Source organism: Eupeodes corollae, chromosome 3, assembly GCF_945859685.1.
Source record: "Eupeodes corollae chromosome 3, idEupCoro1.1, whole genome shotgun sequence".
Lineage (NCBI taxonomy): Eukaryota > Metazoa > Arthropoda > Insecta > Diptera > Syrphidae > Eupeodes > Eupeodes corollae.
In genome coordinates this window covers 4,517,635-4,544,773 of record NC_079149.1, presented here as the reverse complement: position 1 = coordinate 4,544,773, position 27,139 = coordinate 4,517,635, and the positions used below count along the sequence as shown (strand labels likewise).

At 32.3% G+C, this 27,139-nt stretch overlaps 1 protein-coding gene across 1 annotated transcript in view; it reads left to right on the top strand.

Annotated features, from left to right (window-relative positions):
• Positions 1 to 4,139: 4,139 nt before the first annotated feature.
• Positions 4,140 to 27,139, top strand: part of LOC129950020 (probable 3',5'-cyclic phosphodiesterase pde-5) — a 37,626-nt gene continuing 14,626 nt past the window's right edge. Inside the window, 2 exon segments of the mRNA XM_056061781.1 lie at positions 4,140 to 4,293; positions 4,378 to 4,476. Of these exon segments, the coding sequence (XP_055917756.1) occupies positions 4,239 to 4,293; positions 4,378 to 4,476 (154 nt within the window). The 5' untranslated portion in view covers positions 4,140 to 4,238.

Below are 27,139 nucleotides of genomic sequence, written 5' to 3'. Positions count from 1 at the left end.
AATATGTATGTGGAACTGAGAATATGCAGTATTAAGATAAATGCTTTTGAAATTTTGAGTTGTAGAAAATCAAGAATGATTTTGGAAAAGCTTTATTCCTAAAATTCAAAAACACATATTGGAACATTTTTGACGTCCCATGCGTTCATTTTAATAAAATAACCTTAAGAAACGTAAAATGTTAACTAATTGAAGTCAATCATAATATGCTCATAGTGTCAAAATTTGACCATGGTAAAAAATTTAAATATCTTTTCAACACAATTTGAATGATAAAAACTACAGTTGTTGATTCTGTATCAAAAAACTTTTTCCACATATTGTTTAATTTGTCTGGCGAGTTTTGGCGATATCTTATTACAATAGGTCCGCTTATCTTAGTCTAACAAATAAGAGATCCTTCTGATACATTTAATTTAAGGCCCCGACTTCATGCATAAATGAAAATGTTGAAAGAATTCGTTTCGAACTTGATAAAATGTAAATAAATTAAAAAAGAGATATCCAATTAAAAATATATTTCATAAAATTCTATAATTAGGTCACATGCATCTAGATTTTATTGTCCCTTCACAAATTGAATCAATATTGTATATTTTATAGCACATGCAATTTTATCAATATTAATGAAGTTATGTAGACATTTCTATTTTGATTCCACTCAAAATACGTTGGTATACAGAAACTATACTAATTTTATTATCAAACTTCAATACACAGGTAAAATAAATATGTACACAAAAGTGGGACAAAATAAAAAGATGCAATTATTATTGAATACAAAACTAATTATTTAACAACAAACTAAAAACACAAACAAAAATCAATTCTGACCTTGACTCAGATAATACACTCCTTCCAAAGAAGACAAATAACTAAACACCTTCGTGACATAAATACAATTAATAAAATCTTCTTTCTTCCAAGTTTTCTTATCCCATCTTAAAATGTATATTCAGATACAAATACTGCCTGCCTGTATCACAGCCAGCATTAAACGCAGAAGGAAGTCGCTATAAAAACATCACCCAGAGAGTTGATTAACTCAGATTTAAATCAGAATAATTTAATCAAGGATCAACTCTCTCTCCCTCTCTTTTTGTTTCTATATCTGTGGCTTGCAACACCAACAAATCTCTTTTATCCTGTATTTTATTACAATTAATCTGTTAGCTTGCACTAATTAGTGTTGATCTTAATTGCAGAATAGAACTTACTATGGTGTGTAGGTGATTAAAAGTTAAGTCATAAAGAAATTAGTGATGCTGGGTTGATGAAGATTAAGGGAGGAACATCGTTTCTTATGACATTTTTGTGGAAGATATGCGCTGCCGGAAGGATAGACTGTATGAGATGTTTTGTAAGGAGTTATAACTTCCTTTGATAATGCTGTAGCAATTTATCCAGGATGTGGGATTAAAAAAGGGAGTTTAGGGTTTTTATTATATTTTCTTTATGTGACGATAAGTTAGTAACACAGTTAAAGTCGGTTATGTGATTAACATATTTTTTTAAAGAATTACAGTACAATTATTAAAATATCTAAGAATTATAACAGTTTACTTGGTTTAAAACTCTTGTTTTTCATAATCCACGATTATGATAGCAAATAAATTGACAGATACTCCAAAAATTGTACAGTAAGGCCGGCTTAAAGGAAACGTCAAAATATCACAGTTTTCTTTTACTTAAACTTACCTTGCTTAAGTAAAACAAAATTATTCTAGGGACCCAATGATTGGCAGTAAACATTTCTTTTCAAGAATTCAAAGCGATTAAGAAAGTTGAAATGGTATCAAAGTCAAGCTAAAAAGTAATTTCTGCGTACTTACAACCCAGAACTTTTGTCTTAGGAGCCAGTTGTAGCTATCCTTAAAATAAACCTGGAACAAATTTTGAGTAAATATTTGACTTTGTTCCCTTTCTATTAGAAACGCAAATTATGTACTGAAAAATTGAAAATGACTGAAAGAATTTAAAAAAAAATATTTTCTATTTTTCGGAAGAAAATTAAGTTTTCTGAGCAACTGATTCTTTTATGTCAAGAAATGAAACGAATCGTTTACTGATTTGTGTTTTAATTTTATACAATTACAAAAATATATGTACATATATGTATTAATAATGACAGATTTAAGTCAGAAAACTAGAAATTATTTTACCGACCTGTCAAAAAAAAATTCCAATGATTGGTTTCAATTATGAAAACCTTAGCTTACTTAATATTGTTCAATTATGAATTGAAATTCGTAATCAATGAACAGCTGATCTTTGATTTTTTAATTCCAACTGAATTTTTTTCATTTTCTTTGTTTTTACCGAATGATCTAATCTAACCTGAAATTCTTGATTTGTTTTTGGAAAATTTTTTTCCCGAAATAGAAAATTTCAATGATCGCTATAACTGTCCTGTCAAATAATCAATTATCAATTGTCACTATACTGTTTCATGAGAATTGACAGATGTGAAAGGTGACAAATTGTTAATTTACAACTTTACAACTGTCAAGATCTATTTCATAAGCAATATTACAGTTTTGTAGAATTATAGAAAAGTACCTCACTGTTGTCTTATTTTCGTTTCATTAAGAAATTGTGAGTTGTCAAGTGTTTTTCCACAATTTTCATTAATTTTTCTTCATTGTCATTGTATTTTTTGATAAATTTATCACCTTTCAATATTTTATGAAATACAGATTTGTCAGACAAGTGTTAAAAATTTATAGAATTTTCACATGTCATTTTTGGTGCCTTAAGTGGAGGCCAATTAGTGAAAAAAAACCAACTTTAGTGGACATAAAATTTCATTAACCTATGAAAATAAAAGCTTACTGAAATTGTTTGTTCTTTTTAATTCTCACCCTTATTTATTAAGGAAACATAAAATATTATTGAAGGTGCTACACAGTTTCCTTTCAAACCGTAAGTTTATGTTTCGATGGGAAACACTGATTCGACTCTTAGCAATGTCCTAGCGAGGGTTGTTCAAGGATCGGTCCTTGAACCTGGCTTGTCCAATCTCTACACTTTCGATCAGCCGATCAATATCCCACAAACAACGACACTTCCATTTGCTGACGGCTCAGTAACGTACAGTACCTCTAGGAGTCCTCAATTAGTTTTCCGTAGAATCAAAGAGAACATTTTTAGACTCTGGGAGTATTACCTCCAAAGGGGAATTAAGCCGGGAATCCCACCCCAGATCCGTTTACTAATTCTACCCCACAACAACCGACAAGGACGCATGGTACTGCTCACACCATTCGCTACTGATCATCATAAAAAACTAATTAAACCTATAATGTTAGCATGAAAAATGTACTTTAAAACTTAACTAAATAACTAAGCAGAGCCCCTTCTGTGCTCGCAAATTCTTATCAATATCATAGCTCGTTTCTCCAAATTGTACAAAATAAACATTATGTTTGAGCTTATAATAAATACCACTAGAGGGAAATTTATTGAAAGTGCATATATTTCAGTTGTAAAGGTTTTCCACTTAAGACCACTACTCCAGATAAGCGGGTTTCACTATATATACTCACAGTTTTACTCAAATGTGAGTATTTCTTTTCCTTTATTTATGTATCTTTTTAAGTCCGCTGTAAATTAAATATAGTACTATTATTTCCCAAAAAAAAACATCTTATCGCTATAGAAAATCGCGTGACCTGAAAAACAAATATTGAATAGCAGCATTTCGATAAGACATACTTAGAAACTAGGACATGGACATTGCGGCCATAGGGCTTCTAAACAATTGCAAATTTATGTTCCAATTCTAAGTCTTTTCTCATCCTTTTTTATCATTTTAATTCTTCCCCCGACAGGCGATAGCTATATTCAAATAGGTTCTAGTACCTTCAACCGCATTTTTGAATTATCTTCCGTGCAAAATTCAATATTAAAAGTGGTTCGTGATGAAAATTAATGTTTCCCTTCACTCCTTTTTGATTAGATTAACATGAAATATCAATAATTGCAATAAAAATAATTGATAAAGTAGTCGTAGTCGTCCTTCTTTAGCCTTTCTTTTGTTTGACCACTCCATTCAATGGGAATCTTCAGTTTCAGTTTTGTTCCAAAGTTATGTTAGTTCTGTAGCTGACAGATGATGAAGAAGAACAACTTTTCTCTTCCGTTTTAGGTTGGTTGTGCACTTTGATAAAAACATAACCTAACATTGTTTGAGTGTTTTGTATTATTTATACAAATTCTTGTATAAATGAAACTGGATTATGATACCCCAGATGTTTCGCAGTTCTGTGGATAAACGTAACAAAAAGAAAAAAAGTAAGTAAATATAAATATTTTTTTTTGTTAATGGAACGAACATAAATATTTAAACTGTGAATAATGTATTTCTTTATATGACAGCTATGAGGCGAAATTACCAAGGCTATAAGGGTGGTCTACTTAGGACAACAACAGAAAATGACTCTGAAAGTGATAGTGGGTTGAACGCTATTAAGATGGGTAAGTTTTTAAGCATTTAAGATTCTAATTTAGTGTTCCAACAAAATATCTTTACTTTCCAATTATAAGGCTTATTAAGTGCAGGCAGAATTGTTGAACCGAAAAACATAAAACATTTTGTTTAATCAATTCTAAAGATACGACTTTACCTTGTAAAAATGCGGTCTTAAAGTTTTAAAATAATTAGTATTTTAAAAGTAAGTGAGTTTTCCGTTCTAGAGCAACGTCATGTGGGCCAGCTAGTTTTTTTTAAATAATAGATAACATTCGAATTTGAAATATGCTTCCAAAGTCACGTTCTGATAGTGAACAAACATTTGGAGTATTTCCGTAAGCAATGTTCGTTTTCAAATTACATATATGCGAATAAATTTGAATGTTATTCATATTTACTACCAATTATATTAATTGTAACCATCAGCAAAATAAAATTTAAGTTCAATGGAATTCATTTATAGGTACAATTTATTATTGAGTAATGAGGAACAAAAAAATATTTGCACTATGTTCGTGACTATTTTCGAAAAAAAAATTAAAAATTAAATGAGAAAACGTGCTTGATCATAATCATCAAACAATATTTTTAAATTTTATATATTTTACCATTTTGATAGATGACTTTTGAGAATTATTGACAGCTTGTTATATAAATTGTCAAGGAATTTTGCTAGTATTTTTTTTTATTTTTTATTTTACGTCTTCACTTTTCTCAATTCAACGTTAAATTCATTAAAGTTAAAATTAAAAAATGGCTTCCTTAACTTTTGGTAATTTGCTAAAACCGTTTGACTTCTGAGTTTCTGATATTTCACGAACTGTCATTGTTTAGGCATGTTCAGATGCATGCAGATTTTAGTAAGGAAAGCGTTTAAAATTCTTGTTAACTTCTAAGTTTTTTAGTATTTAGGAATTTTAAGTACGATAACTAAAGAAAGAAACATGTGTCACCAAGTGACACATTGGCATTGATAAATGTTCGTTCATCAACAGTCTTAGGTGTTCTCTGTTTTTCGTTTGTATTACAATATTAGGAATGACAATAATTGTGTACTGAAGAAAATTCGCCTTGTTTGGTATTATAGTTTTTAATTTTATTTTTCAAGAGATTTTAAACTTTTAAAAATGCATTAACTGTCGCCATTTGCCTCCATATTCGTTTCTATTTTTTTTTTTTTCAAAAAATATATTCCTATCATGTTTACATTAAATCAATTATGATTTTTTTTTAATTCATTGACTTATGCAAATATATACATGTGTATGTAGCTATGTACTTTTTTTAATTATTTAGTTACTTATGAGAGGATTTGAAACTAAAAAAGGAAATATTAAAAACCAATATAAATGCTGCGATCTTATACAAAATTGGATAAGTTTCGATTCAAGAAAAAAATTACAACTGACAGAATTTAATTCAAAATGTACTGGAAGTCCGTTTCCGTACCTTCCTAAGACAGCCTAATTTTACGAAAAATTACCAACTTTAACTAAATCCTGTTCGCGTACTCAAAAATTTCCTGGTTTTTCATAAAAAATAGCGCTCACGAGAGAGTAAAATATTTCCCCAACATACAAACTTTAGAAATGTATCAAATTTGATAGAACTTCAAATAAATTAAATAAATGGCTCGTTTTTGCTGTCACTTCTAAAATTAAAAATTATTTACCAAAGAACAGCAACAAGATTGCAATTTCCAAGTTTCAACAAACAATGGACCAGCATGATGTTGCTTGAAGTTCATGTTGTCTTGATTTTTCCTTTTACAAAAAAAAATTCCAAACACGAAATTAAACTATGATGTTTCAAAATTTATATTTGTTTGACAGTCGAGTGGTTTCTTGATTTCCCGGTCCATTACTTTTTTGTAGTTTTGTCTTTTTGTGCCAGAATTTTACCCCCACTCTTTAAAATATCTCTTTTTACGAATTTTAGTGCAGAAAGTATGCGAACGGACCTTTTTTAATTATTAAGTATACTGACATAACATTCAAAAACGATTTCTTTATTTGGCATTTATTTTGAAAATTTGAATGTAAAAATAAGCTATGAAACAGGTATTTTTTAAGAGGTAAGAACTTTGAGCTGTCAACACTATTTTACCTGGGGGCCATTTTGTCAGCTGTCAAGTGGTTTATTTTTAGTTCGGTTACAAATTGTGCAATTTTTCAATATTTAAAACTGACGTTTTTGGAGGGTTGCTAGTCCCAAAATGCATGTTCTTCTTTAAACCGAATCCAGGCAAGAACCTTACAGCCAATGGTTAACGCTTGTCTACAACTATAAGCCCGAAATGATTGACCACTTCTAGGAAATACGGCTATAAATGTAAAAAAAAGAATCTGGGATGTGACTCACACTGATAACTTCCCATCCCGTCTGTCGATTTGTCTTACTTAAAAGTTTGTGGGTTTTCGTGTTGGGTGAAGAAAGTTGTCAGTTGAATTATTCTTAAAAATTTTAAAATTACCAACAATATTTTTTACATAAAGAAATAGTTTAGTTTGAAAATCTAGTATTGTTAAATAGATTTTTAATATACTAATTTTTACCAATTTTAGTAGCATTTCTTAAAATTTTACAAATGTAATCAATTTGAGAGATATCAAGAACCCATATTCAATTTTTACCAAATTTGCGTACTATTTTTTTAGATTTCATTTTTTTTATGAAAAAAAGGACTGTTGGATTAAAAAAAAAAACTACTGAATATCAAAAACAATATTCACAGAAAATAAAGTTTGAAGACAGTATTTTTAATCGCGAACATACGGACGTACGAACGTACGTACACACGCACGCACAGCCATCTTTCTAAAAATCTTTTATTTTGCCTCTAGGGACCTTGAAACATCGAAAAAAGTCAACATTTTCAATTTGACAAATCGGACCCATTAGCTACAATAACTTACTATGGGAAGTTAAAAATACACATTCATATTTTGTTTCTATATGCACAGCTGGTCAAAAAAATAGTTGTGATAATTAGTTTTTGTATTAATTCATTTTGTATTCCTTTTTTATGTTAAATATTATTGGTACATAGATATTTTAGAAGGTCTTATGTTAATTAAATAAAAAACACTTTAAGGCTTTGAAATACATTATATTATAGTTAATATAGCCCCAAAACTACAGATGGAGGTTGCGTCTTCCCAAATTATCTTTTTTACAATAATTTCTTTATCTAATCACAATTTTTGTTTTACTTACTTTAATAACCTGAGTATCCTCCATTATTATCCAAAACTTTTTAAAGTCGTCACGGCATTGACCATTCTCTTTGTACCGCTTCCCACAATTGGTTTCCATTACGGAAATATTGACCCCCTAACTAACGATTAAGCTCATTCCACAAGTTCTCAATACGATTGAGATCAGGTGATTGGCTTGGCCATGGGACCAGGGATACTTGTTTCTCTCGAAACCAATCTTTCACAAGACCCACGGTATGTTAAGGATTGCTATCTTGGTGAAAGTGCCATCGCAGGGGCAAGTTTTCCTCAGAAAACGGTAGCATGACATCTTCCCAAATATCACTATATCCGTATTTTGTTAAGATGTTATTCAAAATAAACATAGGACCTACACCGAACCAGGAAAAACAACCCCACATCATTATATTCCCTCCAGCGTGTTTTATAATTGTCGGTGTATAGCGGGGGTGGTAGTCCCTACCTTTAAGTCACCTTAAATTGAGCCCAGAATCCGATAAAAACAAATCTACTTTTGTTTTATCACTCCACAAGATATTTCGCTATTTTTGTACCTCTGGTTCTTTTCTGGACCTTATATTGCTAGGCCTAAGGAATGGAACAATTTTAAAAACCATTACCAATTTTAGTTAAAGAAAAAAACTTAGTCAATTTAGAAAAGCCTAATAGATATGTGTAAGATGAAATTAGATTTCGATTTAAAGCCATTAAAAACCTTACATAAATATAATATGATTTCAAGTTACAAAACCTCTTTGACTATTTTTTTGTTAGATAGTTTCACACTTTTATTTATAAAACTTTCATAACCTTATTTATTCATAATAATCAGCTTATAATATTTACTCCAGAAAACTCATATCATCTGAATAAAAGTTTTAAAGAAAAAAGAGCAATGTACGTACTTAAAGTTAAACTGTAGACAGTCCTTATAGTACTATTATCTCATTATCAAACAGATTTACCAATCGACTATGTAAAAAAAAATTCGTGAACGTACGGAAGTACGGACATTTTATGTCAATTAAAAAAAAACTCCTTTGTTCTAATGCATTTCAAAGCTCTGTACCACTCAAAAACTCAATCTTTGTGATAAATCCATGTATCAAATAAACAGTTTATATTGATATTAATAATCAAAAACAAAAAATAAATTCAGTACACTACGGCGTATACGTATTCTTATTTTTGTTCATCCGTATGTATGTATGTATGTACCTTTCTAATTTTCTGTGTAAATCCGATCTTATTTCACTTCCTTTTTATGTTTATATGTTCAACATTTAAAGTTTAGTACTCGTTTATCATAAAACAAAAACCTAACATATGCTGTACTTCTGCATCATTATTTTAAATAATTTGAATTTAATGATGTTATAAAATTCAATAATAAATCAACAATCTTGAAACTACCTACCTAAAGCTAACATACATGCATAAACGAAACAAAATCGGAAGTTTTTGTTATTTTAACAAAGGAGTTATAAAAACCTTCAAACGATATACTATAAGCTACTAAAAATGTTTCAGACACGTTGGTGCCCCCTTTTGAATAAAAGACCAACATCACGTACAATTTAAAAAGTATATAGGTAGATAAATGTGGTACCTACTTTATTTACAATCACGATACATTTTTAAGGTACTCTTTCTTCAAAAATTTGTTTTTAATGTTTTTTTTTATTTTGTTTCCCAAAAATGTTACTTTTACAGTAAAGTTCAAAAATATGTTACCAGCTTAATTTGCGAATTAAAGAAATGTTCATATTGAATGCATAAGTTATGTTATACAAACCATAACAAAGAAATAGGAATTTTATTTAAAAATAAGTAAAAAATCAAATCATAACATTTCGATTCTTAAATTTTTGACAGCAAATGCAAGAAAAAGATCTTCTATATTTTAAAAGGCAAGGACAAATAAATAAACAATCAACATTGCCATTTTATCTATAAATAGCTTCAAATATAAACGTCTAAAAATACGGGAGGTTTTTTTGCTGGACCCTGTAGTAAAAGAAATTTTGTTTATAATATTTCTAAGAATACAGAAATCTTTAGAAACTGAGAAAATAAACCGACCAAATATAAAAATAGTCGAACATTTCAAAATGTTGTTAAATTTTGTGTTCATACTGTCAAAGTGAGGTTGATTTTAAGAGAACACGAAATGGTTACTCAAACTTTTAAATTTTCGTACTGAAAGGTACTTTATAGGAGTTGTGTTCCTTGCATACTAATCCATAAATAAACCAATAAACTGAAATATTGCTAATTTATATGTATCTACAACAGTGAAACAAATGAATCAAAATACCTTTAAATTTATTTAAGACTAAATAAAACCTTCACCTTCACATCACATACAAAAAATGCCTCTTGCACTAAAAACAAAAACAAAAAAATATTGCTTATATGCAAATTTATTGGTTAATAAAAATATCAAACTCTCGAAATATAAAGAGGAATGTAGTCTTAATTAATCAATATTTATGACAGTTCTTATATTATATGTACGATATTCTAACAATGTCAAAAAGCTTATTAATATTTGAAGATGTTATTTTGGCAATTTGCGTCACATATCTTGAATGTACGTTAATCAAAATCACGTGCTCTTATTATTATGTCTAAAGGTACATTAGTATCACTTTGTGGACAGCAAGGAATTTGTTTTAATTTCAATTTTAATATTTATTTGGTAAACGGATGGAATCCATGTAAGAATATATCGAAATTTAAGTACGTCAGTGATTTTAAAATTGATTAGTATGTTATGAATACAATATAACATTAACGCTAAAAGGGTCACGTATTATTATAACTTTCGCGTAATTCCGAAAGTGTATACCAATAAGGGTGCACCCAAATATGAATTAAATTAATTTTGAATGTTTTGAACATGTAATTTCGGGCGTTATTTTCAAGACACTTTACAAAAATGTGATGAAGTAAGCAGTCGAAAAATATAAATTTGTTTGAAATATGTACATACAGCGAGTTAATAATATTCGTTTTTTTGTTTATTTTCATAAAAACACTTTACTTTTTACTTTAAACTTTAAAAGAGTTAAAAACCAGTTTTTCTTTAAAATATTTTGTATCTAATAATTTCAATATATACACATTTTTTAAATAAAATAGCAAATTAACAAAATAAAATAAATAAAGATTACGACAAATCAAAAAATAACACTTCATTAATATTTTTTTTTACATATTTATAATAACTTTTGTAGTACCCGTGGCATGATGGTTAGTGCGTTGGACTGTCATGCAAGGGGTCTTGGGTTCAATCCCTGCCTGTGCCACCTTAATTAAAAAAAATTTTTCGCGGGTACTGCCTCTTGCGAGGAATTGACAATTCCTTCAAGAGTAATTCTTGTCATGAAAAAGTGCTTTCTCAAATTAGCCGTTCGGATTCGGCCTTAAATTGTAGGTCCCTTCCATTCCTGACAACAGTACTCGCACACAGGAATGGTTGAGAGTTGTAAGTCACTAGGCCCTGGTTCACAACGGACTGTTGCGCCACCCCATTTGATTTGATAATAACTTTTTATTAATCTTTCTTACCATTTATTTTAATATTTTGTTGGATACCTTTGATTGGATGAAACTCTGTCCAGTTGCTTGGGCATATTTTTTATAATTTTTTGAAGTTATTCAATGCCTATTTTGCTCCATTCTTCTTGAAGCCGTTGCGTTAGTGCACTTGTTGAAGAGACATGGTTTTCGCGAACTCGACGGCCCAATTCACCCCACAAGTTCTCGATTGGGTTAAGGTCTGGAGATTGTAGAGGTGTTTGGACAACTTTTGGACAGTTATACATAAGCCATTCTTCCTTTACAACATGCGCCTTGTGCTTCGGGTCTTTGTCCTGGTAAAATTTTAAATTCCTTTAAATGCCCATTTTCTCAGCACCTTGCCTTAAATTTTCTTTTAGGATCCTCAAATAGTATTCCCTATTCAATATACGAGTACTGTCGATGAATACTAAATTTTCCATGACTCTTGCCAAAATGCACCCCCATACCATGATGTGCCCGCCTCCATGCTTCACTGTTGGCTTTGTGTTCCTGCGTTTAAGCTCTTGAGAATCCTTAAACTAGAATTTGCTTTAATTTTTCTTAATATAATCCATTCTTCTTTTGTTGTTAACTTTTTTAGTTGACCCATCTGCTTTTTGGTTCGATCCTTCCTGCTATTTTATACCTGCGCACAATATCACCAACAGTGTTGAGCTTCATGCCTAAAATATCAGCAAGTTTTTGGTTTTTTTCACCTTTATTATGGTGAAAAATAACAAGGTTTCTTTTTCAAGGCTTGAATTTTTTCCTTTGCGCCCATTTAAATAAAACTAAACGATCTTATACTAAATCGTTTTAAAAATGTATGCAAACGTCTAGAGAACACTTTATTTTTACAGTACTCTTGAATAGACAAACTGTTAATCGGAGCAAATGTCAAACTCAGCAAAGAAAACAAAAATACGAATATTAATGAAGCACTTACATGTGTCCTTTTTGCGTTGTTTATCGTATATCTTAATGCAGTTAAGTGATGGCACCATTTTTTTAATGAAAGATTTAGCGAATAATATATTAATTTATAAAATATCCAAATAATAAACCTAAATTCAAATTTTACTACGAGAAAAACGCCAAGAGTATGTTTAAGAATAAAAACCGCATATTAATGATAACCTCAGTTGAGCCAATTTTTTGTATGTGTATGTACATACATATGTACACACACACAGTGAGTATAGTTACGAATTTATTTTTTTAAGACGATACATTAACTATACAAAAACAATACACCCTTTTTTTAAAAAGCAATTCAAATAAAAATTGTTTTCATAATTTTAACAAGTTTAACTTCAACAATTTGTTGGGGCGAATAAATGAATTCACCAGCAAACGTCAAAAGTGACAGTCAACACTTGAATAAACTGATATCATGGGAACCAATTTGAGGTATAGTAAGTTCCATAAAATCTGTTTAGTGTCAAATAGTCTGAAAAGATGCATTCTGACTTAAAAAATAAAGAAGGATAGGTAAAGGAATATACATACGAGAGCGTTGAATATATTCTCGGTATCGATATGAAGGAAAATGCGAAGTCAATTTAAATTGTTTTTATTTTTCAATATAATCTCCCGTAACATCAATGCATTTGTAACATCTTGAGATAAGCTTTTTTAAACCCTTTTTATTTTTCCACGAAGACATTTTTTAAAATCCGGAAACAGTAAATAATCACTAGGGACAAGGTCTGGACTATAGGGTGGGTGTTGGATTTCTTCGAAACCACAATCTCGAACATCAGCCATGGAAACTCGCGCCGTGTGAACAGGATCGTTGCCATGAAGAAGCAACGCACCCGCTGCGAGTTTACCCCGTCTTTTGGACTTCTTCAGGAGGTCTGTTCCTTTTTTATGCCACTGCATGCTTTTAGGGCATAGTGGTGAACCCATGTTTTGACCCCAGTAAGAATTGGATTCATAACAACGTCCGCATTCTCACTATACATCTCCAAAAGGCAAAAGCTCTCTACAGCATGCGATTCTCGATTTTTTTTGAAAGGTTAACATGGTCATGAAGAATGGTGTGAATGGTACCAGTTCAAGGCTTGGTGATCCCTGCCATCATTTTCACCTTTATTCGGGCATCCTCAAGAATAAGTTTTTCAACTTCTTTGATGTTTTCTCCCGTACAAAAGGTAGCCGGGGTCGGATTGGTGCTCTCTCTGCCTCTCTTTAACTCACTTGACCACTTTTGTACAGTTGATAATGAAGGTCCGGAACCCTGGTAAACAACCACCCTCTCTGTTGTTGAATAGTTTTGTGAATTTTTCCTTGCTTAGTGAGAAATTTAATTACAGCGTGATGCTTAATTTTCACCATCATCGTCTCAGTTGCCATTATGATTCTGTTTAACTAGAGATAAAACGCGAATTAATGATCAGATTTATATGAAATTTTACATAAATGCACTAAAATAATAGTATTACTTGATAAATATAAGTCAATTTATATATATAACAACAGCTTCACCTGAATACCGAGAATATATTGAACGCCCTTCGTATGTATTGCTATATTTGAAGTTTCGCTTGCAAATCTGCCAATGTCAAAAGTGACAATAGTAAGCACTTTGGAGAGCTGAAATATGACGCGATCGACTTCGGCTTCAATAACTTGAGAATTGTTGTCATGTCTATTCGCTGTTTTCTTGTTTTTGCTAGAATTATCCTACCTAGTGTTGTGTGAAGAGAAATTGCGGTTATTTTTATTATTAAAACAAGTGTGCCCTATAAAGTTTATCGGGTCTATCACTATTTTTTCAAACGACCAAATGACGTCATTTACCTCGAATGTAGGCTTCCAATACTTCATGAGTTGCTGGATGATTCTGCCAGCGTGTAAACCGCACTGAGCATTTTACAGGAAATAATGGTGATTCGTTAATGGTTTGATAATTGTCTTCGATCCATATACATAACAAGAAATGAGGAGAAGTCATCTATGAACTTTGCAAATACATCACTTTAATTTCCACAATTTTTAAGAGCTTTTCTGCCGTTTTACGATTCATAATGAATTGCCAAACTAACTGACCAAAAATATCAACGCAGTTTGACACTTTCAACTGTCAAACCATAAACATCAACCATTAATACATTTGATGGAGCTAAAAACATCCTTTATGTTTAATTAGCTTCAGCTAAGCTAGGTATACACCATTAATAATACCTGTCAAAATTCACCAATCAGTTAAAAATTGACAATTTATTCCGATTGTACGTTTGGTTCATTTTATCCAAAGATTAAACAATTTTGTTATTACAAAAAAATTGAAGGTTGTATGAAAATTTGGCTTTCCATTTGTTGACGGCAACCTCAGTGGCCGCACCAACGTCTTGCCAGACCATGTCTTTAAGTAGTTTTAAATTCCGCACAACTTGCTTTCTTTTGTATGACTCCTTTCTCGTTATTTTGCCCACAGTGACACCCTTTTTCTTTCTATTTTCATAGTTTTTAAATTCATTAAAAATGCTTCAAGCTTTTTTTGTTTCCTGATTAAAAACTGTCTGGCACTTAAAATTGGAAGATTTTGTTAGCAAGAACATCATAAAATATTCAATGAATGGACCGTCGTCCAATTATTTGCAAATACCAATTTTCCAATTTTTTGATAACAAGTTGGCTGACAATTGGTTGTCAATTCTTGTCTGTCACTTTTGACAGATAAAATTGAGTGTTTTTTTTGCGAAAAATCTTCAAAAGTTGAAAGATTTTCTTATTGGATATATACTAAAGTATCTTGCAAATGAGCTACAAACTGCGAACTGCAAACTGTGGACGTTCGCATATTTTGGCTTTTCTTTCACATGACCTTTATTTCTATTCGCAGACAGCAACGAATTGTCAATTTACGATTACCCTTTTCAACAAACAAAACAAGAGTGGTATAATTTTGAGTTTAAGTTGAGCGCGAACAATTTATTCGTTGCAGTGTGTGCAATTTGTTTTTACAAAATTGTCTTGTTATAGAGAACAAAATGCTTATTTTATTATCCTAACAATAGTGTTTCTTTCTTGGTTTCTTGATTTAAATGTGTTTTTGTTTGAAATTGTCTTTTTGAAAAGTGTAAGTGTAAAATCACGTTTGCTCGTCCATTCCTTCATTCGTTGTACGCTCTCATGAGCAAGGCCCTTAAGTGTTACTGTAAAGTTTAATAAATGGATTCTTGTCATATAAATTTGTTTAAGTAAAAAAATGACATATTTTGTGGTTCAAAACGTTTCTGGAAGACTAATTAAAATAGCCAACACGTTTTAAAAGATTGCCGGGATAGATTTTGACAGTATAAACGGCCATAATAAGTTGTTTATTTTCCGTATTTGATTGTCTTGTAATTATCCTCTAATCGGCACATATAAAAATACTCATAACACATATCGTCCGAATGTAACTTGTTCTATGCGCCACTAGAGTCATTTAAAAATTAAATGTTTTACCAATTTTTCACTTTCTTCCTACTTTATCACAAATAACATACCTACAATCGGTTTTATTCTATTCAAAGAAATATCTACCTATTAGAAAACATCTTATACTCACGTTACCTTGAACAAAGATTCGATGATTATATTTACATTGAGATTAAACTTATTATAAAAATAAATTTGTTAGGTATTTCAAAATAAACCAATCAATCTTTTTCAGGCATTTTAAAAACAAACAAATCCCAAGAATATTAATAGTAATTATTTGATTAATGAGATCGAAGCTATTAAAATAATGCTCTATTTATTTATCTATAAATATAACCCTAAGTATTCAATTCGAATTTGTGTTATTCAAAGAAAGACTCATTTCATTTCACAATGTTGCATTACAAAATCATGTAATTCAAGATGACTTCCGTTACACTAAAGAAATAAATAAAAGTCCCGCCATATCGCCATAGCAATCGCCGGTCATCAGATCAACCGGATATTACCCATCCTAAATTATAAAAGTCCAACAAAAATTATGGGTATTTTGTTTTTCCTTAAAACTGCTCAATAATGCACATCCCTCTACAAATTCAAAGGAAAATTCTTCTTTAAAATTAGAAATTAAGATAAAACCGTTTTCCATCTTCTTCTTCTTAGACCCCAACGAACCTAACGACGCGACGCGACGTAGGTACTTACGAAAGAAAAAGAAAAAAACTTACACCAAATGCCAACAAATCAAAAAAAAAAAACAAATTAAAAATAAAACAAAAATTACTGCAAAACCAAATAAGAAAACCATCATCATCGCCATCCCCATATCATCATCACCACAATCATCCGCAATCTTCGCCGACGACGATCCGAGCGCCAAAGTGATTCTTTTTCCCACAGCAAGAGCAACAAGCAGAAACTACCTAACGGACGCCGATTACGATGCAATGTCTAAATGACGACGCACGAAGAGCGACACCTAACGTATATGCGAAGCAAATTGAATTTCCCATAAAGTCTACAACTGTCTACAGGTCTATATCCAAGTCCCATCTATCTGGCCAATTCAGTGACACTGGCAGTGGCCAGGCCAATATTGGTTTAGTTCCATTAAAGCCAGTCTAACGTTCGCATCTTTTCTCACTCTTTGCTCGGGTGGGTTTTTGTTCGTTTTGCTTTTGGTTATCGCTACCCGTTCCCTGCCTCTTCCCACCTTTCTCGGTTTGTGCCCTGATGTCTACACCTAAGACCGAATAACGAAGGCGACCATACACTCTCAGTCTAACTAGTAGTGTAACCGCCAACACATCCCATTCGTTTGTAGATCGTTGGCAAGTCTAGAAGCTAATGGTTGCTATTCGTTAGTGTTACGATACGAGTGTCGAGTCAAGTGTACGAGTACCTACGCCAGCGCCATCAACATATTACCTCGCCCGCTATCGCCATTGAGTATTGCTTTTTATTTCCAACATCCGTGTTAGTCCTTAACAGTTACAAAGCAATACAAAAAATAAAAATACAAATAAAATAAAGCTACAATTTGTATCGAAAAAAGCAAACGCAAAGGAAAGCAAACGTGTTTCCTGGCGCAACGCAATTCAAAAAGAACTCGTGAGACGTGAGTCGTGAATCGGTGAATGGAGTATCAAAAAGCGAACCGGATATGAAGTGTTATCTTAGAGCAACTGCTAGTGATTGCATACAAAAAAGAACACCACCACCACCTTTTACTTTAACGAGCAGCAGCAGCGGCGCGAATTTAGTTCACTTCCGTCTGACGCCCAGTCACCGTCTCACCTTAAACTCACCGTCGCGCGTCGTCTTCGGCAACATGGCAAGTCAATCATTGTGATAAAGTTAACAGCGTAATTTGAATGATAAGCCTTCCATCCTCCTTCTTCTCCAAACGCCAACTTTACCTAGTATCGCCATCAACCGCGCCGGTCGCCGCCAACGCCGCGCCACAACATCATCAATAGCACGCGATACCTCATCATCTACAGACCCTCGATATTTAATTTAAGTTCGGTTCGGTTTGGTTGGTTGTTTTTGGCCTTTTTGATGTGTTTTTGTTTTAGCCAAAGCCAAAAAGAGTGCTGACAAGACACGGTACGGTGATTTCGGGACAACTTTTTGACATAATTATATTTACAAAAATTCCCAAATAAAATCGAAAGTGCTCTGTCTACCAATGAACTGTCACTTAGTTAGTTAATTATAACGGAATTAGAATTAAAATTAAATAAATTAAAATTAACTTGTGCGCCATCTATACTCCGCATTTTGTTTGTTTTATTTTATATCTTTATTTAGATTTTTATTATTTTTGTTTTTTGTTTTTCGTTTTGGTTCTTTGCAATTTTATTTTGTGGTTTACTCGTTTAATCGGTTTGAAGTGCCGGTATTTGAATGTGATTGAGGGAATTGGCTGTGCATTATTCCACATTTTGAAAAATAAATTTAAAAAAAGTGCACCATAAGCGAGGCGACTTTTAACAGTGTGGTTCTGTTCGCTTTTTCGAATTTGCGGTAGCGTCAATAAAATTCGACTTGTCGCTGAATTGCTTTTGATCTTGATGTGCCCAATAATTGTAATTCCGATTGAGTGCAGGAATAAAAATATAGATTAACTTAGTTTTATTATTTCTGGCGAATAAACAAAAGTTAAAAAGCTAAAAAAAGGAACAATGCCTAATTTCATTTTATTTGTTTTAATTTAAGGCAAATGGTGATTAGATTTTTGTGTTGATAAAATTATTTAGTTGTTTTTTTTTTTGTATTATTTTATTTACTGTTGATGTGATTAAATTACGGTGATATAAATTCATTTGAATGAATGAGATTGTCATATGTGGATAAATTAATTGACTTGATAGTCAGTATGTGGAATAATATTGTGCATAATTTCAATAAAATATGGAAGCCTAGGAACAGTAAGTAATTTTTTTTTGTTTTTATTTTCGTGTCTATATTTTCTTTTTCATAGTGAGTTAAGTAATTGGATTTCGAAATGAAATAAGTTAAATGTGAAGGCTTTTCTTAGGGTGATGATAATGAAGAGAACTCTACGTGTGCGAAAATTAAATTAGATATTAATGTTTGCATAAACAAACATACCTTTATAAAGGTGACATATCATTACGAGTTTTAGAAGGAAGGAAATAATTTATTCATTTGAATTGATTAGAAAAGAGATACTTTATTCATATTCAGTTTAAATTAAAAACGTTTGAGTAAAGATAAACATCATTCTTGTTTTATAAAACAGGTGATTTATTTTCTTGTAGTTTTCGAAAAAGTGATTGTTAATTAAAGTTCATTATTCGAGTCGTGCGTCGTGGTCGTCCCGTGAAGTAAATTTTAAATTTATTTTGGAAATTTAATCATGTCTTTAAATGTCACAAAATAATATATGAATTTCGTGATGCAACTTCACCCACTGACGAACCTCTACTTATTGTTCCTCAACGCTTTCAATCATTTTTGTGTATGTTTAATGACATAAATGGAGGGGACCTATAATTATCTGCTTAATAAGGGGCTAATATGTATGTATGTGAAGAGCCCTTGATTTGTTGCATTTCGAGGAATGTACAAAAAAGCATTATGTTTAGATCTTAAGGTTCTTGAAGGTGCATCAAAACCGAACAAGTCTTATAAAAGATACTACAGAAAATTAAGTTGTTTTGCAATAGATAAAGTGCAAACATCTACAATCATAAGAAGGCAGAAAAGATAAATTCAGTTTACGAAGTGAACTTTTTTAAATGCAGGGACTAAAAATTAAATTATTTTTCTCTTAAGGCGAAATAAGGCAACAAAAAGAGTGTTCAATGCATAAAGATCTCAGTATTTAAATTTGCTCTGGATATTTTACCTACATACATATCTACAGATTGAAAACAAAATTAAAATAAAGTTGTGGGTCCGAATTGGAACCCAAGTTCCTACGACTTAAAACTTTTTGTAAGACTACACCAACCATTTTTTGTTCAATTAAAATAACATAGGCAAGATATAAGTCTGGAGGGACTTTATAGAACACTCATGAAGCTTTATTTTTAAAAAGTTTGTAGAACCCCAAATATTTAAACTATCAATACCTTTTTTTTAAAATTCCAACAGTCACTACCTGATTTGTAGATAAGAATAACAAAAGACCCAAGTGGATACCTTAGGGCACAGTAGAGTAAGTGATAGCTTTGATTGAATTTAGCTCAAATCAATGTCAATCCTTTGATTTAGATCGTTTAGATCGTTAAAGAAGAAAGCCAGAGCAGGGCATGTGCAGAGAAGATAAAGAATTGTTTCTCCCTCTTCCTCGTCCATACAGCTTCTGCAAAAGTCATTTGAGAATACGCCTAGTCTTGTGGCGTGCTTTCCTATTAGACAATGTCCGGTTATGGCATCTATTATCGAGCTTATATGCGATCTGCTTAAAGAGAGCAATCACCTTGAACGTTTTCAATCCAGTGTTGGCCAGATTTTTTTTGTGACTTGATACGTGGTAATGTTGTACCACCTAGTGCCTGCCCTCCTCATAGCGTTTTGCATAAGCAACAGTTTACAAGTAGCGAATGGTATGCCAGTACGTGCCAAACGTGGTAGGATGGGCTGTACTGTACCGTTCCTGGCGAGTTCATCTGCCTTACAGTTACCTGGAATGTCTCTTTGGCCCGGCACCCAGCAAACGTGAATATTAAACTGTTGTGCCATCTCCATTAGAGATGATCGACTGTTATAGAGTTTGTAGAGACAGAGTCCAGAAATTTGATAGCGGCCTGGCTATCTGAGAAAATACGGATATCGGATGTTGATATCACGTTTTCTTTAAACCAGGACAAGACTTCCTTTATCGCCAAAATGTCCACCTGGAACACGCTACAATGATTGGGAAGACGGAACGAGACACTTAATTTCAATCGTTCAGAGTACACACATCCACCAATCTCTTCTCTTGTTTTTGACCCATCTGTGTAAAAATGGATTGACTCGTCCTCGAAGGATGTCCTATCCTCCCAAAAAGATCTGGGAGGTATAGAAATCTGGAAATTTCTGTCGAATTTCAGTTGGGGGATGGTGTAGTCTGTGTGCTTTGGAATTGATTCTAAATACCTAAGAATTACGAAGTGGCCAATGTTGTTGTTAGTCCATTGCGACGAAGCTTTGAGGCGAATAGTAGAGCTTGCAGCTATTTGTTTGCTAAATATGTCAAGAGGTGTTAGGTAGAGTAACTTTTGGAGCACAATGCAAAATCGGAGCCGGAGTCGTTACTGGAGTCAAAAAATCTGTCACAAGTTGTCGTACGTTTCACAAAAAGTACGCACACAATGTATGCAGTTTAAAACCACATCAAATTTTTCAGAAAATATTTGTTTGTTCACTTTTATTTCTTATTTCAATATTTTTGCACTTTTTTATTGAAACACTATTTAAAAAAATATAATCACCAAGTGATTCACTTAAAAAATGGAAACGTCACATGTGTCGTACGTCAAAGTTAAAAGTTGGTCAACTCTTCCGACTCCGACTGCGGCTCCGATTCCAGTTGCGTCTCGTTGTGTTCGTATATTTGCATTTGCGTACATTGAATACCTTGACAGCTATTTCAGTTACGACTCCGACTATGGCTCCGACACCATTGTGTCCCAGCAGTAAGGTGTTGGACTTTATTTAACTTATCCCTGTTTAAACAATACGTGATTCTGGGCTGTAAGTCCCATTTATTACCAATAGCTTTTTTGTAAGAAAAGAGAGCTACAGTAGCTTTTTTGGCTGTGAGTTAACACCCAGTCCACACCGAGCAGCCTAAAGTATTAGTCTGTCCAAGGAATTTTGTAAGAACCTCAGCTTCAGGTACTTGCATTGTCAACAAACTTCTAAAAAAAATAGATTGAACAAAAGTTGCAAACATAACAGAGATTTTGGATTTATTACTACTAATATTGCTTAGTTTTCTTATTGTTTTGTGTCATTTTAAAACTGGTTTCCATAGACCAACAATTTAGTTTTTTCAAGAATAACCAGATTGAATTAATTTTCGTGATATCTTAAGTGATAGTATGATACAGACAACTGTCAAATTTGTGTGTACAAATGTGTTACAACGAGTAAATTTAAGGGTAAAATAAATCAATTTATTCTTGATCTAGATCTATCAAAACACAAATTTCCTGTTTTTGCATTTCATAGGGAAAATTAATTAATTTATTTTGTATTTAAGATAAAATCTGCAGATCTAGATTTTTTGACATATTTACCCTTCTTTGCACTAATACTAATACAAAATGTTCACCTGGAAATTTTCTACCATATACTCGATTAAACGTACACGAAGTTAAACTTATACAATTACAAATAAAAAAAAAACAATTGCAATCCTGTTTCAAGCGCCACTTTAAAGAATATCTGAATTTACCCATGGAAACCCCCATTACAATTCAGTCTGACAATAATGACACAAACGACTTGCGTTTGAAGATATTAGTTGTCATTATTAGATCTGTTATCTGTTTTTCTTCTTCTAAATATTTTTAACAATTATTAACTTTTGTCGTTCCTATAGTTAAATATTGTTTCGATTTATAACAATCTACATCAAGCTCTAGAAACTGTGTTAAAAGTTTTGGGATGTCAGGTTAAATGATTTGTAGACAAACAATTGCAATCTATTTTCTAGCTAAATCTAAATGGGCGACGGATTCTCATCGCACAATAAACAAGTATGGTTCTTTAATTCCTCTCTTTTATTTACCTCTCTTTTCAACATTACAATACAAAATATTTAGGTGCGAATTTGACAGTTCTACCGTACTCGTTTACACATACACGACAAACAGTTCCAATCGTGTTCCATGCGGCACGAAAAAAAAACAGTTTTTGAAGAAAATTTAAAATAACCCATGGAAAACCACATTAAAATTCAGTCTGACAGTATTGGCACAAATGACACTGTCAGATGTCATTGTTTAAGACAAATGCGATCTGTTTTTTTCTAAATATTGCTAATAATTGTTAACTTTTGTCGTTCCTATGGTTTAAAATTGTTACGATTTATTACAATCCAAAACAAGCTCTAGAAGCTGTGTTAAATGTAAATGATTTGTTGACAAACAATTGCAGTCTATTTTTTGGCTAAATCTTAATGTGGCGACGAATTCTCATTGCAGAATAAACTAGCATATTTTTTTAATTCCTCTCTTTGATTTTCATCGAGTTGGTAATAAAATAGCGAAATATTCACAATATGTTTTAACACACAAATAATTTATTTCATTTATTAACGTATATTTATATCTCAAGAAACCTACATAACCTACATAAGCCTTTTATACTCATTTTTGCTTTTGAAACAGCTGGTAGTCTGACAGATCAATAATTTTCAAAAAATGTGTATAAATGACACTTGAACACTTTTTTGACATAACAACAGACCACTGACAATTTCTAACGCTTTCTAAATTGTCATATAAAACACAAAATCGAATCTTTCTTATGATTTTCTTGTCATGCCAGAGGACTTGGGTTCGATCACTGCCTACGTCATATAAATTTATCACGGGTATTACCTCTTGCGAAGAATTGACAAACCCTCCAAGAGTAATTCTTGGCATGAAAAGTGCATTCTTAAATTATCTATTCAGATTCGGCTTTAAACACACAGAGGAATGGTTGAGAGTTGTTGCAAGTCATTAGGCCCTAGTTCTCAACGGATTGTTGCTCTACTCATTTTATTTATTAAACCAGTTGACAGCTGATAGTGGAATTGTTAAACTTTGGGAGAAAATAAGCAGAACCATGTAAATACTGAACAGACCATTTTTCATTTTAATATTTTTGGCTTACAGTACACCTGTTCTTTTGTTACATGGCCTTATAAAACACCTTTTCCCGAATCAGTTTTTAATAATGTAAGAACTTGTTGTCTTTTGCTAGTTTTTACCTGCAATGACCAATGTTGGAATGACCATGCATATATTTTTCTTATGATTGTTTAACAAATTACTCATATAAATAATTCTTCCAAGTTTTTAAAACATAAATTAGAATTTTTCTCTTTGGGGCAAAACAAAAATCATTCGAGGCACATACATGAAAAATTGTTTAAAATTTGCACGATATAGTTCATTTCACATAAATATGTTAAATAATTCTGGCAACATTCACTACTTAGTGTAAGATCTTCTTTTGTCGGCTTAATCGTTTTTCTAGATTTTATTAGATTATTCATATTTTTACACGAATATTAAACAATCAATTAGAGGTGCAATTTTGTATTTCATATTGGCACTACGTCAAAATATGTTCAAAGCAGACATAGGTAAAAAATACAAAACAAAAACCTTAACCTTCGTCATAAATATCAATATCAATATTTATTTTGTAGCCTTGCACTACACCTTACAATATTTAAACACTGATTTGACAATATTTATATTATTATTATATTTTTTTGTAATCAATGAAATAATAATTTTTCTTTGACTATGGTTCGGAAACGTTTTGGCAGTCGTAAATTGTTGATTAAAACGGTTTCCATGTGAGTTTGTGACTTGCATGTAAATTACATGTACTCGTAATTAAAATATTGCTCTATTACGCGTGGGTGGTCAACATTCCTTTTACCTTTTTTGCTTATGAATAGGTTCGATTGACACGTTTTTTCTGTTGACGAAAGAATAGAAATTTTGTTTCAATCAGTCAAATTTAATTAGTTTGCATTTTTTGCTGATGTAACACAAGTGTATGTATCTTACATTTTTTTTTATAATAAGCGCACACTCAAAGGGATATATTACCCTTATTATGTAGACACAGAGTGAACACTATGAAAGAGAGAGGGGTTGAAAGGAGGTGTCGGTGGACATTGGTTTTGAATTCCTGAATATTGCAATAGCTGGGAAAAACAGAGTGTGGCAAGGCATTCCACATTCGCATAGTACGGCTAAAGAACGAATCTCTGTACTTGACAGTACGACCGAAGTTGGGCTCGAGGGTATATTGGTGAGCATTCCTAGAAGCGCGAGTATTACGGTTCAACTGTTTAAGGGGAGGAACGCAGCGTGCTATTTCTCTAGAGCATAAACCATTAAAATAACGGTAAAAGAGGGTGATACAAGAAACATTTCGACGATGTTCAAGTGACGTAAATGATCTTATGATGGTAATATCACCAATCAATCTAAATGTTCCACGTTCAATACTATCCAATAGGCTTAAGTAAGTTGCGGGCGCACCAGCCCAGATATGGGAGTTATACTCAAGCTTTGGACGTATGTAAGTCTTGTAAATAACAGCCACATCAGAGGGGGAGAAAAACTTCTTGCATCGCCTTAGAAAACCCAAACATCTTGCGGCAATGAGAAAGAGTGTTGGAGATAAAACAGAGCCCTGGGGCACACCAGCATTTATTTTATGGTTTCAGACTTGAATCCATCCAATACCACTTGTATTGAACGATTCGAAAGGTAATTACTAATCCAATGAAGGAGGGATTCATAAAAACCGAAAGCACGCATTTTCGAAAGAGAGCCTGTGCCAAACCCTATCAAAAGCTTTAGAAATATCAAGTGCAATAATTTTACTTTCTCCAAAACTATGTAAAGATTTGTTCCACTGTTCGGTGAGATGAACCATGAGATCAACAGTGGAGCTATTGCTACGAAACCGTATTGTCGGTCATTAAGAAGCTTTCGATTTTCGAGATATTTCTTGAGCTGATAATTAATCAGCGTTTCCATGATCTTGGCAAGAAGGGACGTAAGTGCAATCGGTCGGTAATTAGAAGGTGAGGAAAAAATAAATAAATAATAAATAAATAAAATGCAGTTTTTCATCCGCTCGGAACGAGACCAGAGGAGTAGGACAGATAAAAAAGCTTACGCAGTGGTTTTGCCAGCGATGAAGAACACCTCTTCAGAACAATAGCGAGGATACCATCCGGACCAGCAACATGAAAAATTTTAATTTGAAACAATATTTTGTAACTTTCGAATGGTTTTAAAAGAACATCAAGATGTTATTATTATTTTTGTCATGTTTAAATAAGTAACGTAATTAATTTCAAAAGCATCCAATGGCATTGAATGATATCTGAATCTTTCTATGGAGCATTGGATTTCGATTCAAGCCCGAGTTTGAGCACAAAAAAAAAAGAAAAAAAACTTTCTCAATTCAAGATCTAGTAGTATGATGGCATGATTGTTAGTGCGTTGGACTGTCATGCCAAAGGTCTTGGGTTCGATCCCTGCCTATGGCATTTAAAGTGTTTTCACGGGTACTGCCTCTTGCGAGGAATTGACAAATTCTCCAAGAGTAACTCTTGTCATGGAAAAGTGCTTTCTCAAATTAGCCATTCGGATTTGGCATAGAAACTATAGGTCCCCTCCATTTCTGACTTACTAGCACACAGGAATGGTTGAGAGTTTTAATTCACTAGGCCCTAGTTTTCAACAACTTTTGCGCCACCCAATTTATTTATTTAATTCAAGATCTGTTCGGGTTTTGACCTCAATTTTTGTGTTGAAGTCTAGTTTTTACCTCAAAGTTAAGTAAAATGAATAACTATGAATTAAATTTTATTAAAATGTTCGTTAAATTTGTTTACCATTTTTAAATTTTGACACTAGAGTGGTGAATAAAATGGGTTAAATTTCAACTCATTGGCTGCGTTCAATCTCAGACATATAGGGTATCCGGATACCTTTTTGTTAGTGTTTTACTTGTAAGATAACAGCTGATCAAAAACAGCTAATATGTCAAAAAAGGAATCCAAAGGAATCCAAGAATTTCTCCGGTATGTAGGTATCTGACAGAACAGCTGATTCAACACATGGTTGAATTTCAAGAAACTTGAAAATTGATTTCTACTTTTTGTATTTGTTGGTAAACAAAAAGTTACAAAATGTGAGTTGAAGTTGTATTTGAGGATGTTCTGTATATAAACGGTGATTTTAATAAGAGCTTGAGAACTTTAAAAAAAAAAAACGCATAAAATTTGCAAAATCTCATCGATTCTTTATTTGAAACGTTAGATTGGTCCATGACATTTACTTTTCGAAGATAATTTCATTTAAATGTTGACCGCGGCTCCGTCTTAGGTGGTCCATTCGGAAAGTCCAATTTTGGGTAACTTTTTCGAGCATTTCAGCCGGAATAGCCCGAATTTCTTCGGAAATGTTGTCTTCCAAAGCTGTAATAGTTGCTGGCTTATTTGTGTAGACTTTAGACTTGACGTAGCCCCACAAAAAATAGTCTAAAGGCATCAAATCGCATGATCTTGGTGGCCAACTTACCGGTCCATTCCTTGAGATGAATTGTTCTCCGAAGTTTTCCCTCAAAATGGCCATAGAATCGCGAGCTGTGTGGCATGTAGCGCCATCTTATTGAAACCACATGTCAACCAAGTTCAGTTCTTCCATTTTTGGCAACAAAAAGTTTGTTAGCATTG